The sequence below is a fragment of the Trichomycterus rosablanca genome, chromosome 8 (assembly GCF_030014385.1).
Source record: "Trichomycterus rosablanca isolate fTriRos1 chromosome 8, fTriRos1.hap1, whole genome shotgun sequence".
NCBI lineage: Eukaryota > Metazoa > Chordata > Actinopteri > Siluriformes > Trichomycteridae > Trichomycterus > Trichomycterus rosablanca.
Genome location: NC_085995.1, coordinates 16,849,954 through 16,863,099, shown reverse-complemented (window position 1 = coordinate 16,863,099; position 13,146 = coordinate 16,849,954). Strand labels below are relative to the sequence as shown.

The 13,146-nt window shown below is 36.8% G+C and overlaps 1 protein-coding gene and 1 long non-coding RNA gene across 2 annotated transcripts in view; one reads left to right on the top strand and one right to left on the bottom strand.

Moving 5' to 3' along the window:
- Window positions 1-406: 406 nt before the first annotated feature.
- On the bottom strand, window positions 407-1,099 carry LOC134318935 (uncharacterized). Its single transcript, XR_010013446.1, has 2 exons — window positions 832-1,099; window positions 407-595 (listed from the first exon to the last, which is right to left on the bottom strand). It is a non-coding gene; the product is annotated as an uncharacterized LOC134318935 (long non-coding RNA).
- A 4,667-nt stretch (window positions 1,100-5,766) lies between these two features.
- Window positions 5,767-13,146, top strand: part of spdl1 (spindle apparatus coiled-coil protein 1) — a 49,383-nt gene continuing 42,003 nt past the window's right edge. The window contains exons 1-2 of the mRNA XM_062999888.1: window positions 5,767-5,797; window positions 8,942-9,119. Coding sequence (XP_062855958.1) covers window positions 8,949-9,119 — 171 coding nt within the window. The 5' untranslated portion in view covers window positions 5,767-5,797; window positions 8,942-8,948. The remainder of the gene's footprint in view (window positions 5,798-8,941; window positions 9,120-13,146) is intronic.

The following is a 13,146-nucleotide window of genomic DNA, read 5'->3' as shown; positions in this document are numbered from 1 at the left end:
AAAATTATTTTGTCTGTATATTATACAGAGTATTAGACCTATCAAGCTGAGCTCGAACCCCTGAGTAGGGAAATTGACTACTACCTGTTGATCAAGTCTCATGTCCTACACTGTAAGCCCGGATGAGTTCAACCTACTTAAAAAATTTGGGGAAACCGCTTGCCTTAAAAAAGTTAAGTAATTTATAATGAAAACTTGAGTTAGCATAACTTAAATCATTAAGTTATTACATCTAAAAGGCAAGTTGATTAAACTTTATTTTTTTTGTTATACCAACTGGTTTCCCCAATAATTCTACTTATTATCTTGAGCTCAATGGACAAAAATATTGATTTCTTCTTAGTTTTCATGTTAATTACGTTTTACATATCAATTAGAAATGTTTATAGAAAAACAGACAGAATAATAACATTCTTTTTCTTTATTTCACTTCAGAAGTATTTACTTAAAATACAACATGTCAATAAAACATCTTAAAAACTGTACAAGCTGTATATAAAGTTCTGATGAAACACAATCAGCTCTTCACAGTAACCATGAACCTGTACTCAGTTTCACACAGCAAGCTGATTTCTTAACGTTTGGCTGCAGCTCTCTAAAACAAAAAATACAAAAAACAAGAAACAGAAGTATTAATATCAACATTAATACCATTCATTTAAGGAATAAAATTAAGCAAGCCAGCACACTCTTTGCTTCGTATGAAGGCTAGCATGCTAGCATGTAGCCTAAACATGGGGAAATAAAGCAGCGCTGTTTGATTATTTATTTAGTGTCAACATTAAGATCATTTATTTGAAACAAAATTGTTAAGTAAAGTACAACACTTACCAAAATTAGACGGAAGATGAAAAAGTCCCATCAGACTGGTGTACATGCTACTCAAAAATAGCATAATGAGAAATAAAATGTTCGTCCATTTAGTTTAACAAAGGTTCCACTTCACAAAAGACAAGTTTACTTTTGCAAAAAGCCTTAAATGAAAAGTAAAAAGTAATTTGCAACAATAGGATATAAAAGTTAAAACAAATGGCTACCCGAACACAAGAAAATCATTTTTGCCTGATTCACCAACAGCAAGCTGAAAAAAGGCGGACTTACACGTAAATGGTTGGCGTTTTTCTGTTGAATTACCTTAACTTAACTTCTTTAAGTTAATCTGATAGAAAAGTCTTTTTTTTTTTGTTTAGTAAACTTAAATCTTTTAGCACATTTAAATGTAAACTCAAATGAGTACAATGTACTCTGCATTTTATAGTAGGGCAAAAAAAACTTAAATATTTTATGTATGTTGTACTAAAAATGTTTGATTAGATATAAAGTCCGGGCTAACAGTGTACTGCAATCACACTTATTACTAAACAGAGAAGCATGCTTATAAACACCTCACTATTTATAAGTGTGTATGTACAGGGGTTGGACAAAATAACTGAAACACCTGTCATTTTAGTGTGGGAGGTTTCATGGCTAAATTGGACCAGTCTGGTGGCCAATCTTCATTAATTGCACATTGCACCAGTAAGAGCAGAGTGTGAAGGTTCAATTAGCAGGGTAAGAGCACAGTTTTGCTCAAAATATTGCAATGCACACAACATTATGGGTGACATACCAGAGTTCAAAAGAGGACAAATTGTTGGTGCACGTCTTGCTGGCGCATCTGTGACCAAGACAGCAAGTCTTTGTGATGTATCAAGAGCCACGGTATCCAGGGTAATGTCAGCATACCACCAAGAAGGACAAACCACATCCAACAGGATTAACTGTGGACGCAAGAGGAAGCTGTCTGAAAGGGATGTTCGGGTGCTAACCCGGATTGTATCCAAAAAACATAAAACCACGGCTGCCCAAATCACGGCAGAATTAAATGTGCACCTCAACTCTCCTGTTTCCACCAGAACTGTCCGTCGGGAGCTCCACAGGGTCAATATACACGGCCGGGCTGCTATAGCCAAACCTTTGGTCACTCGTGCCAATGCCAAACGTCGGTTTCAATGGTGCAAGGAGCGCAAATCTTGGGCTGTGGACAATGTGAAACATGTATTGTTCTCTGATGAGTCCACCTTTACTGTTTTCCCCACATCCGGGAGAGTTACGGTGTGGAGAAGCCCCAAAGAAGCGTACCACCCAGACTGTTGCATGCCCAGAGTGAAGCATGGGGGTGGATCAGTGATGGTTTGGGCTGCCATATCATGGCATTCCCTTGGCCCAATACTTGTGCTAGATGGGCGCGTCACTGCCAAGGACTACCGAACCATTCTGGAGGACCATGTGCATCCAATGGCAGTACCGTGTATCAGGATGACAATGCACCAATACACACAGCAAGACTAGTGAAAGATTGGTTTGATGAACATGAAAGTGAAGTTGAACATCTCCCATGGCCTGCACAGTCACCAGATCTAAATATTATTGAGCCACTTTGGGGTGTTTTGGAGAAGCGAGTCAGGAAACGTTTTCCTCCACCAGCATCACGTAGTGACCTGGCCACTATCCTGCAAGAAGAATGGCTTAAAATCCCTCTGACCACTGTGCAGGACTTGTATATGTCATTTCCAAGACGAATTGACGCTGTATTGGCCGCAAAAGGAGGCCCTACACCATACTAATAAATTATTGTGGTCTAAAACCAGGTGTTTCAGTTATTTTGTCCAACCCCTGTAAGTGTGCATGTAAATGCATGTCACTGGCTATTCTTCAAAATATGTATCCATTTGCAGGATTAAAAAAAACTCCAAATGGGAAGGGCATAATTCCAATTGAGTTTGCCCTCTCTTAAATGTGTTGTTATTGGTCAAATACTAATATATTCACAATGCTGTATTCTAGCTGGTTCTGTATGCTGTACTACGCTTTCAGTTAGATTTGTGGCAGAATATTGCTTTTGCCTGATCTCTGACATGCTAAGCAAGATCAAACATCTGTCTGAAGTTTAAAGTAATTGTGTTGGTACTTGTCTTTTTTGTCACATACAGTTATGTGTTACATGTAGTTACTAAAATTGCATTAGCCATAATACTGTATATGTTAAAGAAACCTGTTAATTTAGTTACTTTAAATCTTAAGAGGTCACTGGACAGAGTAGCCTTGGGTATTTATGATGATTGTGTATACTAACAGTTGCTAAAATTAAATGGTAGCCTAGTTTATTTAGATGTTAACTGTGCGCATGTCGTCAGCATGTTTATTTCTTTTATTTAAAGTCACGTAAGAGAACAAGTGAGAGTCTGTTGTCGGATAGGCAGTGCATGGAATGTGCAATCAACCACTGTTCACTCTGCTCATCTCTATCACTGTCCACTTTGGAAGGACTTCTGTTCTGAGGCAGAAGGGCATTTCTAATTAAAATAAGATAAGGAACGCGGGAGTGCTGTTGTCTCACTGGCATGTTTGACATTAAAATGTTTACTAGAATAAAACTACATCAACTTTGAGAATAAAATGTTCACTTACTGCCTAATATATCCCACTCACTAACAGGTGCCTTGATGAAGAGATAATCAGTGTTATTCACCTCACCTGTCAGTGGTCATAATGTTATGCCTGGTCGGTGTACAATGTTTACATATTTCAAAGTGCATTGTCTTTCTTTGTGTAAACCTAAGAATCACACCTTTTCAATCTTTAATGTGACCTTGTAAAAATAAGTGAAAAATATAGGCTAATGAAAAACCTATCAGAAAGGAACTTTAGAACTTTTTTGCAGGAACTGGTCACTCTGCATGGGACAACATTTCTTTAAAAAATGTTTAATATTTATACATAATATTTGTATACATTTATGCTTAATGATTAATTTAATTAAATCAAATGAAAACAACAGTTGTGGGTGCCCACCAGAGCTGACATCTGGAACTCAGGTGTGTCTTTATAGATACCATTGTTTCTACAACCCCAAATCAGAAAAAGTTGGGACAGTATGGAAAATGCAAATAAAATAAAAATGCAGTGTTCCTTACATTTACTTTGACTTTTATTTGATTGCAGACAGGATGAACCCAAGATATTTCATGTTTTATCTGATCAACTTAATTTTTTTTTTATTAATAAACCTTTGTTTCTGCATTTCAGGCCTGCAACACTCTCCAAAATAAGTTGGGACAGGGGCAATTTAGGGCTAGTAATGAGGTGAAAAAACTAAATAATTATGCGATTTTAAACAGGTGATGTCAACAAGTGATTATAATCATAGTTTGGTACAAAAGCAGCATTCAGAAAGGCTTTGAGGAGTCAGAGTCTTTGAGGAGCAAAGATGATCAGAGAATCTCCAGTTTGTGAAAAAATGTGTGAGAAAATGATTGAAATGTTTACAAACAGTGAACCTTAAAGAAAGATTAGAAGGGATTTTTCTCCCCCTACAGTGCATAATATCATTAAACCATTCAAGGAATCAGGAGGAATTGCAGTGCATAAAAGCCAAGGGCGCAAACTAAAGCTTGCGTCCCTCAGACGGCACTGCATCAAGAACCGCCACTCAACAATAGCTGATATAATCACGTCCAGCACTACAATACAGAGTTACATGCACAAATGCCACTTAAAACTTTACTGTGCAAAAAAGCAGCGTCCAGAAGCGGCGTCGACTTCTCTGGGCTCAGAGGCATCTAGGTTGGACCATGACAGTGGAAATGTGTATTGTGGTCAGATGAATCAGCATTCCAGGTCTTTTTTGGAAATAAATTGACGCTGTGTGCTCAAGACCAAAGACGAAAAGGACCATCCAGACTGTTATCAGCAAGTCCAAAAGTCAGGGTCTGTCATGGTATGGGGTCATGTCAGTGTCCTTGGCAAAGGCCATTTACACTTCTGTGATGGCAGCATTAATGCAGAAAAGTACATTGAGATCTTAAAGCAACATAATATGCTGCCTTCAAGATGTCATCCTTTTCAGGGACATCCATGCATTTTTCAACAAGACAATGCAAAACCACATGCTGCACACAGTACAAAGTCATGGCTGCGGAGGAAGAGAGTATGTGTACTGGACTGGCCTACTTGCAGTCCTAACCTGTCCCCAATAGTGAATTTTGAAAGGAAAATTGTGACAACAATTGCATACTGTTGCACATCTTAAGACGAGACATCTTAAGACAAGACAAAATAAAAGCTGAAACACTAAATCACTTGGTCTTCTCGGTGCCATAAAGTCTTTTAAGTGTGGTGAAAAGGAATGGCAACATTACAAAGTGGTAAATGCTTTACTGTCCCAACTTTTTTTGGAATGTGTTGCAGACCTGAAATGCAGGAATGAAGGTTTATTAATAAATGAAATAAAGTTGAGCAGATAAAACATGAAATATCTCAGGTTCATCCTGTCTGCAATCAAATAAAATTCAAAGTAAATGTATATTATTATTTGCTTTTTCCATGCCATGCCCAACTTTTTCTGATTTGGGGTTATAATTTGTTGCTCTTTTTCCAAGTCATCATTTAGTTTTTGTTTTTATGACTTGGACACTTATTTTCTCCAGCAGTACACAATTTTTTTTTTACATTTGTGAAGGACTTAAAAAGTACTGCATTTTTCAGAATACATCATCATTAATCATTGCGTTTTATAAAATACAAAAAGTCCAATAACATAATAATTATTGGAGTAACAATAATACTACTGATTTGTAAAATAATTTACAAAATTATTTATAACAACAAAATATAAATAACAAAATTAAACATTTCTCCTGAACAATAGGTGGCGGAATATAATGCATTTTGGTTGATGTGCAACGTTAACTAAAGAAAGAAGAAAAAAGAATTCAAATTCGTTTGGCCTTAATCGACTGATTCCCGACTGAGCGAGGTAGCTGTTTTTTTTATTATTGTATAATCGTAATATAATAATACATAAACTCTTGTGTTTTTCCATACAGTTAGCTAATGTCTTCAGTGAAATAACTAAGCACCCTTAACACTATATCTGTTCTATACTACTGAAAGTCGCGCCAATTTGTATAATATTGGTGAAACTAGCAAAACAGTAAAGACAGCAACCTTGTTGAAAATTTAATCGAGTCATGTTCCTGTTTTGTTTAGGTTTATTGTCGCTCTTTGTTTTAGGCAGCTAGATAAGCGGAGGATAGTTGGTTTTATTTTTAAAACGTTTTTGTTAAGGCAGCTAGTTAAGCGGTGTATATTGGGTTTTATGTTAAAAGCTTTGCTTGTGGATATTTTAAAGTGACTAGTCAAACTTGTGCTGACTGGGTATTGGAATTAAGCAAAGTCAGCCTGGCCATTGAGATCAAGACCAAAAAGTCACACTTGCGTGTAAAAAGTACGGTACGGAATCGAAACAAAAACGTATTAAACACGGCGATTTTACGTTGATTAATCTTTTTTTCACATTTAAATATATTTTCCTGTATTTTCCAGAATGCTTTTTGTTACTTTTATTGTTTAAGGCTCGATTTTTAAGACATCAAAAATGAATATTTCAAAGTTCTGTGATTAATTTCTATAGGCAAATGAGTCAACCATAAGAGCACGAGCACACGCACACGCACACGCCTACCGCGTCCTCCGCCGGTCTCGTGTGCCACCGGTTCATAATAATAATAATCTCGTAGTGCCACGCCCCCCCCGGACAGCCGCTCGCGGCCCCTCGGGCAAGTACTCGCGCGTTGAAGACCCCTGCTTTAAATGATCGTTTAAATAAGCAGTTTGAGCTCACTTGGGTTATTTTGGTTTAATAATAAGGGTTATTTTGCTGTATTATTATCTTGGTCTAATATGAAAATGGGTTTTAACAACAAACTGTTCAGGAAAGTGAACTCTTTTCTGGACTGTTCTCTTGAATCCATGGAGGAGGTGGGAGAAAGGACAATGTTTGTCAGCTCCTTCAGCACCAGACTCCCCTTCCCCCCCATGTAGGAAGTTCAGTTCCTTCATTCCAGAAGCTATCAGAGATTACAGTAACAACCAGGCCCGATAACAAATGACCATCCATCAGATTCTATAACAATAACTCATGACACAGTTTTTTTATTTCATCACCCCACCACCAATATAAGTACAATACAAGATGCAATAACATATAAGTATACACAATATGTAATGTATTACATGTATATTGCATTCATATATAATATATAATACATAAGTACATTACTTTTTTTTAAATGGAAACTTTTTAGTTAAAAAAAACTGCATGTTATGCAATTTGTCATGTAACTGGAAGCTCTTAAGTCTGTACTTATGTATTACATTTTTAAGGTTTTTCCTAGTTGTCTTTCTTCTGGCCTTTCCCATTCTTCTCATGTACTGCTGTAACAAGTTAATTTCAATAAAGTGTGTAAATTTGATGGCTGCATCTAATTAAAAAAAAAAGTTAGAGTACGTGTCAATTTGTTGCGCATCTTACATTTTAACACCCTTTTTCAATTATCTGGAAACTGAGGACACCAATTGTTGGATCTCTTCCCTTGTTCTTGTTTAACACTTCAGCTTTTTAGCAGTCCAGGGTCTTAAAACACACTATGGTCTTAAATCTGACTACCAACAGACACATCCTGCCATGAAAGTAGTAAAGGCCAAATTCTAATGTGCGTAATGTGTCATTTCTTTTTTTTTTTATTTATAAAAAAGACATTGTTTAGATTTGAATGTTGCTCCACAATGCATATAGTTCTCACCGTTAATTACGCCTTCACAGATGTGTAAGTAACTCAAGCCATTGGTACTAACCCACCATCATATCAGGACAAGTTGGAGAGTTTGTGTCAGTGCATCTCCGATTTAAACTGAGTAACGCAATCTTCTCCTTCTTCCTCGGCCTTTGTCCCTTTCGGTTGCGGGGTCGGCTCTCGGCGGATCATTATTCGCATTGATTTGGCACAATTTTTACGCCGGATACCCTTCCTGACACAACCCTCTCTATTTTATCCGGGCTTGGGACCGGCACTTCAATGCACTGGTTTGTGCATCTAGTAGCTAGGTGTGTATAGGACAATTCAGTGTTTCCAATTAGCCTGGTGACATCATGTTTTTGGACTGTGGGAGGAAACCGGAGCACCCGGAGGAAACTCACACGGACACGGGGAGAACATGCAAACTCCGCACAGAAAGGACCCAGACCGCTTCACCTGGGATCGAACCCAGGACCTTCTTGCTGTAAGGCGACAGTGCTACCCACTAAGCCACCGTGCCGCCCAAACTGAGTAAAGCAATGATACTTTTTTTTTTTTTTTTTAGATTTTTTATTTGACTTTAGCAAAATTGTGTATCTTGCACATTCTTTCTTGTAAACGTCTGATGCCTTCATTAGTTTTCATACCTAATTCATTTCCATCTTACATTGCTTTTGTATGTATTTTTGTCACCTGTTGCATTTAATTTAGAATTAACATTATGGTATATTTATGAAAATCAGTAGAGTTGATTAAGTAAAACATTAAAAATCTCATATTTGTCATGCTTTCAGTTAAATATAAAATACATATAAAACACATTGCAATTGACTGGGATTTTTATTTAAGGAACTAAATCTGTTCAACAAGACAGCAATCCCAAATATACAGCCACACTAAATGGTTGATTGATTACACTGGTCATCAAAGATTTTGCTTCTTGAACACATTTGCCTGTATCTTATGTTAGTGATAAACATGACGAGTGCTTTCACCAAGACATTGCCACAATGAAAAAGCGTTACTAAGGCTACTGAAATCCGATGATATGGGAATGGTCCGAATGTTGATGCCTAGTTCATGCTCAGACTTGGCTTGAATTTAATTGAAATCTTATTAATTAGTAAGCACCGTTGCATGTACAGTATGTGCTAATATAACCAGAACAACTCAATGTTTCTCAATGTTTGGTTTCTATGATCACTTTAATGGCGTAGGTTTTTAATTACATTTTCTCAATGTAGATATGTAATTTTCTTTTTGATAAAACTGCTTATTTGTTATGATAATTACATTTAAAATATGTGTTAATTATGTTTAAGGAACTCCATGCAAAAGATGTCACTTGAAAGTGGGATTCAGTGTTTGCAACAAAAATTGGAAGAAGCAGAGGAAGCACTTCAGAAAGCAGCTCAATATGGACTTCAACTTTTGAATGACAAAGTGGATCTGCAGAATAAGTTGGAGGAGCAACGAATTGAGATGACAGCTATAATTGAGGTACAATTTTGACAAGATAATAAGTAAAACACCATACATTATAACACCATATTAGAGCCATGGATATTTTTCATTAGATTTCTATTTACGTCAGGCTAAGTGGGTAGCACTGTCGTCTCACAACAAGAAGGTCCTGTAAGGGTTTCCTCTGGGTGCTCTGGTTTCCTCCCACAGTCCAAAGACATGCAAGTGAGATAAACTGGAGATACCAAATTGTCTATGACTGTGTTTGATATAACCTTGTGAACTGAAGAACCTTGTGTAATGAGTAACTACCGTTCCTGTCATGAATGTAACCAAAGTGTAAAACATGGCATTAAAATCCTAATAAACAGACAATCTATTTACATCCCACTGCTAGGTATTCATTCATATCATCGACTGTTATAACTCTATATTTACAGTTACACAGATAAGAAACTTCTGTTATACTGTGTCTTTGATAAGGTTAGACTTATATAGCTAATTGCCCCTGTGAGGACCCAGGGTACAATATACTCTCTGTCCCATCAGGCTACTTGTAAGATGTGATTGATTAAGGTGCTGTTTTTTGCCGTAAGCTTCCATGAGATTCTATGAGGTGCTAGCTTAGGGTCAATTGAATGTCGAGAACATCTGGTAAATTTGAGTATTTTATCATTATAGGTCTCGTATGCAACCACTAGAAGTCCACGGTTCTGCACAACCCTTAATTGGGCTTCGACATGGGTGGGGAGTAAGGATAATAAAGAGAAAACCATGCAATATTAGTACTAAACCCAAAATGCAAAGTGGAAGTAACAACTAGTTTGAACCCTCATGGACCTTTAGGTAATTGGCCTAGATATGTGCTATGTGACATGATACTAACTAAACTGTCACAATTTTTGCAATACAAAAAGGCGGGAAAGAGGAACATAAATTGCCATGCACCAAAAAAATCAAGATGCCAAAATTCTGGAGGCCTGCAGACTGCCTCAGAAAAAGGCTTCCCAGGCTTCAAATTTACAAAATCCTTCACAGATATAGCAGATATAAACACACAAACTGCCAAATTGACCTCAATCAACCACATGGCTCAACAGAGACAAACCACAAACAGTAAACACTAATATAGTCAATATAAAAAATTTATACACAGAAAAAACTAGTCGACAACCACCAACAGCCAAACACATTGGACCACAATATGCGAAGAACAGAAGCAAAGATATAGAGATGAAAAAGTCACTCCTGCATGAAATAGAGATCCTATCAAATGGTTCACAGAAACCCGAAAAGATATAGTGGAGGTCACCTTAACAAAGACATCGCTGGAAACAAAAAAAGAAAAGAAACCCTTGGAAATTTAACAAACAAACTCATCAATCTGCAAATTGTTCACAAATAACATTACCACAAACACACCAACAGATAAAGTATGGAACCCTATTTGAAAAATCTAAAGTAAAAACATCCATGGATTCAATATCATAAAAACCTAAAAGGAACAGATCGGATCTAATAACAAATAGGTATACAACCAAGCTTTCACAGTGGTGGAACTACATCAATAAATTTCAAAACAAACACAATTCGAATTCGCACAGCCGGCCCTGAAAATATACATTACCAAATGTTGAAAACATCACCCCAATAACACAAAAGCTACTTATAGGAATATACAGCCACATATGGAAAACGGGAAACATCCAAGTGGAGTGGAAGAAAGCTACAATAATACCAATTCCCAAACTGGGTAAAGATCATCAGAACTTGGAAAATACACTGATCAGCCATAACATTAAAACCACCTCCTTGTTTCAGCAGCTATAGATGACCGATCGTCTCTGACTTTACGTCTACAAGGTGGACCAACTAGGTAGGAGTGTCTGTCTAATAGAGTGGACAGTGAGTGGACACAGTATTTTAAATCCTGATCCACTCATACCAGCACAACACACCACCACCATGTCATTGTCACTGCAGTGCTGAGAATCATCCACCACCCATATAATACCTGCTCTGTGGTGGTCCTGACCATTGAAGAACAGGGTGAAAGCAGGCTAAAAAAGTATGTAGAGAAACAGATGGACAACAGTCAGTAATTGTAGAACTACAAAGTGCTCTATATGGTAAGTGGAGCTGATAAAATGGACAGTGAGTGTAGTAACAAGGTGGTGGTTTTAATGTTATGGCTGATCAGTGTATAAAGACCTGCCAATCTGCGTAATAACTGCCTAGTTTGGTATATGGAAACTTACAATGTACTCAAAGAAACACAAAGTATTTTCCAAAGAATTAGGAGCACCTTGGACAACCTAACCAGACTATATTAAATGGGACTTAGAGGCTGCCTCCCAACTTTAATAAATAACAGACTAAATAAACAACACATGCTCTACAGACCATATTCCGGCAGCAAAAGTACCACTAGAATGTATCCTATATAAAAGACATATACTATAATACAATAAAAGACATATAATAAAAGACACACCACCCACTATCTTTAATAGTCTATACATAAACAATCTATGTATAGGATACAGGAACTAAGACTGAAGCTGAGACTTAAAACCTGCATCAATAAAATTCACAAATGGTCGCACATGAATGGCTGCAGAATATCAAAAAACAAAGCATGCATCCACTTGCCAAAAAGATTTCTACATCCAGACACTGAACTCGTAGGTGGTGAGCTCATCAAAACAACAGAAACTACTAAGATACCTAGGTTTGACATTAGACCAAAACTCACATTACATCCTCCATCCCAAGCTTCTACACGGAAGTGCAAGAACCATTACTAGATCTTGGAAGACTAAAATTAGCCCCAGAACCATGGACAATCCTAGAAATCAGTATACAAAATAATACACCAATCACAGCCTTCAACCAGAAACAATAGACAAAAACATAATCCAACCACTTGGATTCTGAACTTTATTTATTAGGATTTTAACATCATGTTTTACACATTTTGGTTACATTCATGACAAACCACAGTTATTCGTTACACAAGATTCATCAGTTCACAAGTTTGATGTCAAACACAGTCATGGACAACTTTGTATCTCCAATTTACCTCACTCACATGTCTTTGGACTGTGGGAGGAAACCGGAGCTCCAGGAGGAAACAGACATGGGGAGAACATGCAAACTCCACACAGAAAGGTCCCAGACCTTCTTGCTGTGAGGCGACAGTGCTACCCACCGAACCACCATGCCACCCCAGAATCTAAACCATACATAGATTAACTAAAGCTGAATGTAATAGCACAGAACCCTCACAACAGCATAACCCCCTGAAAATCAGAAAGATTATAATCATTGACAATGCAGACAAAAAGTACACCATAATAACTCACCAATACATGATTTCAACCTGTGAAAGATGTCATTAATCACTAAAGCATATTTTGAAAGAATGCCCCAAATACACCAAAGTAGAGTTCTAAACAACTTTTGCAGCTATTAAAATGAAAACATAGAATGGACTCTCAAAATAAAGACAATAAATAATAAACACTAAACATAACACAGATCATGCCATAAATACCACACATGTTAAACATGGCGTTAAAACAGCATTGGAAAGTCTATATTATTAAGCATTGGTTCTTTTTGATGCCAACCAGAGCCTGCCAAATCATTTATGAAATAGTCATTCAGGCCCCAGGGGCACTGATATATTAATAATCTTACTGAGAATTTTTTCAATGTATCATTTGGTAATGAACATATTCACAAGATTTAACATTCATGTATTCAATTTTCACTTTTAATACTTAAGTATTATGATTTGATTATGACACTTATGATTTTCTTTTTTAAATGTTTGGAGAAAAAAGGAGAATGAACATGGGAAACAAAAAAATATCATTTAATTTTAAACAGAAAAAAGATAATGCTACACCTACAGTATCTTACCTATATAAAAAAATTATTGCTCCACTAAATTTAACAGCTGGCAGTCTCCCCCAACAACGGCAACCTCGAGTCTTGAGTAATTTTTTCCATATTTTTCTAAAGGAAATTTGGCCTACTCCTTGCAAAATGAATTTTT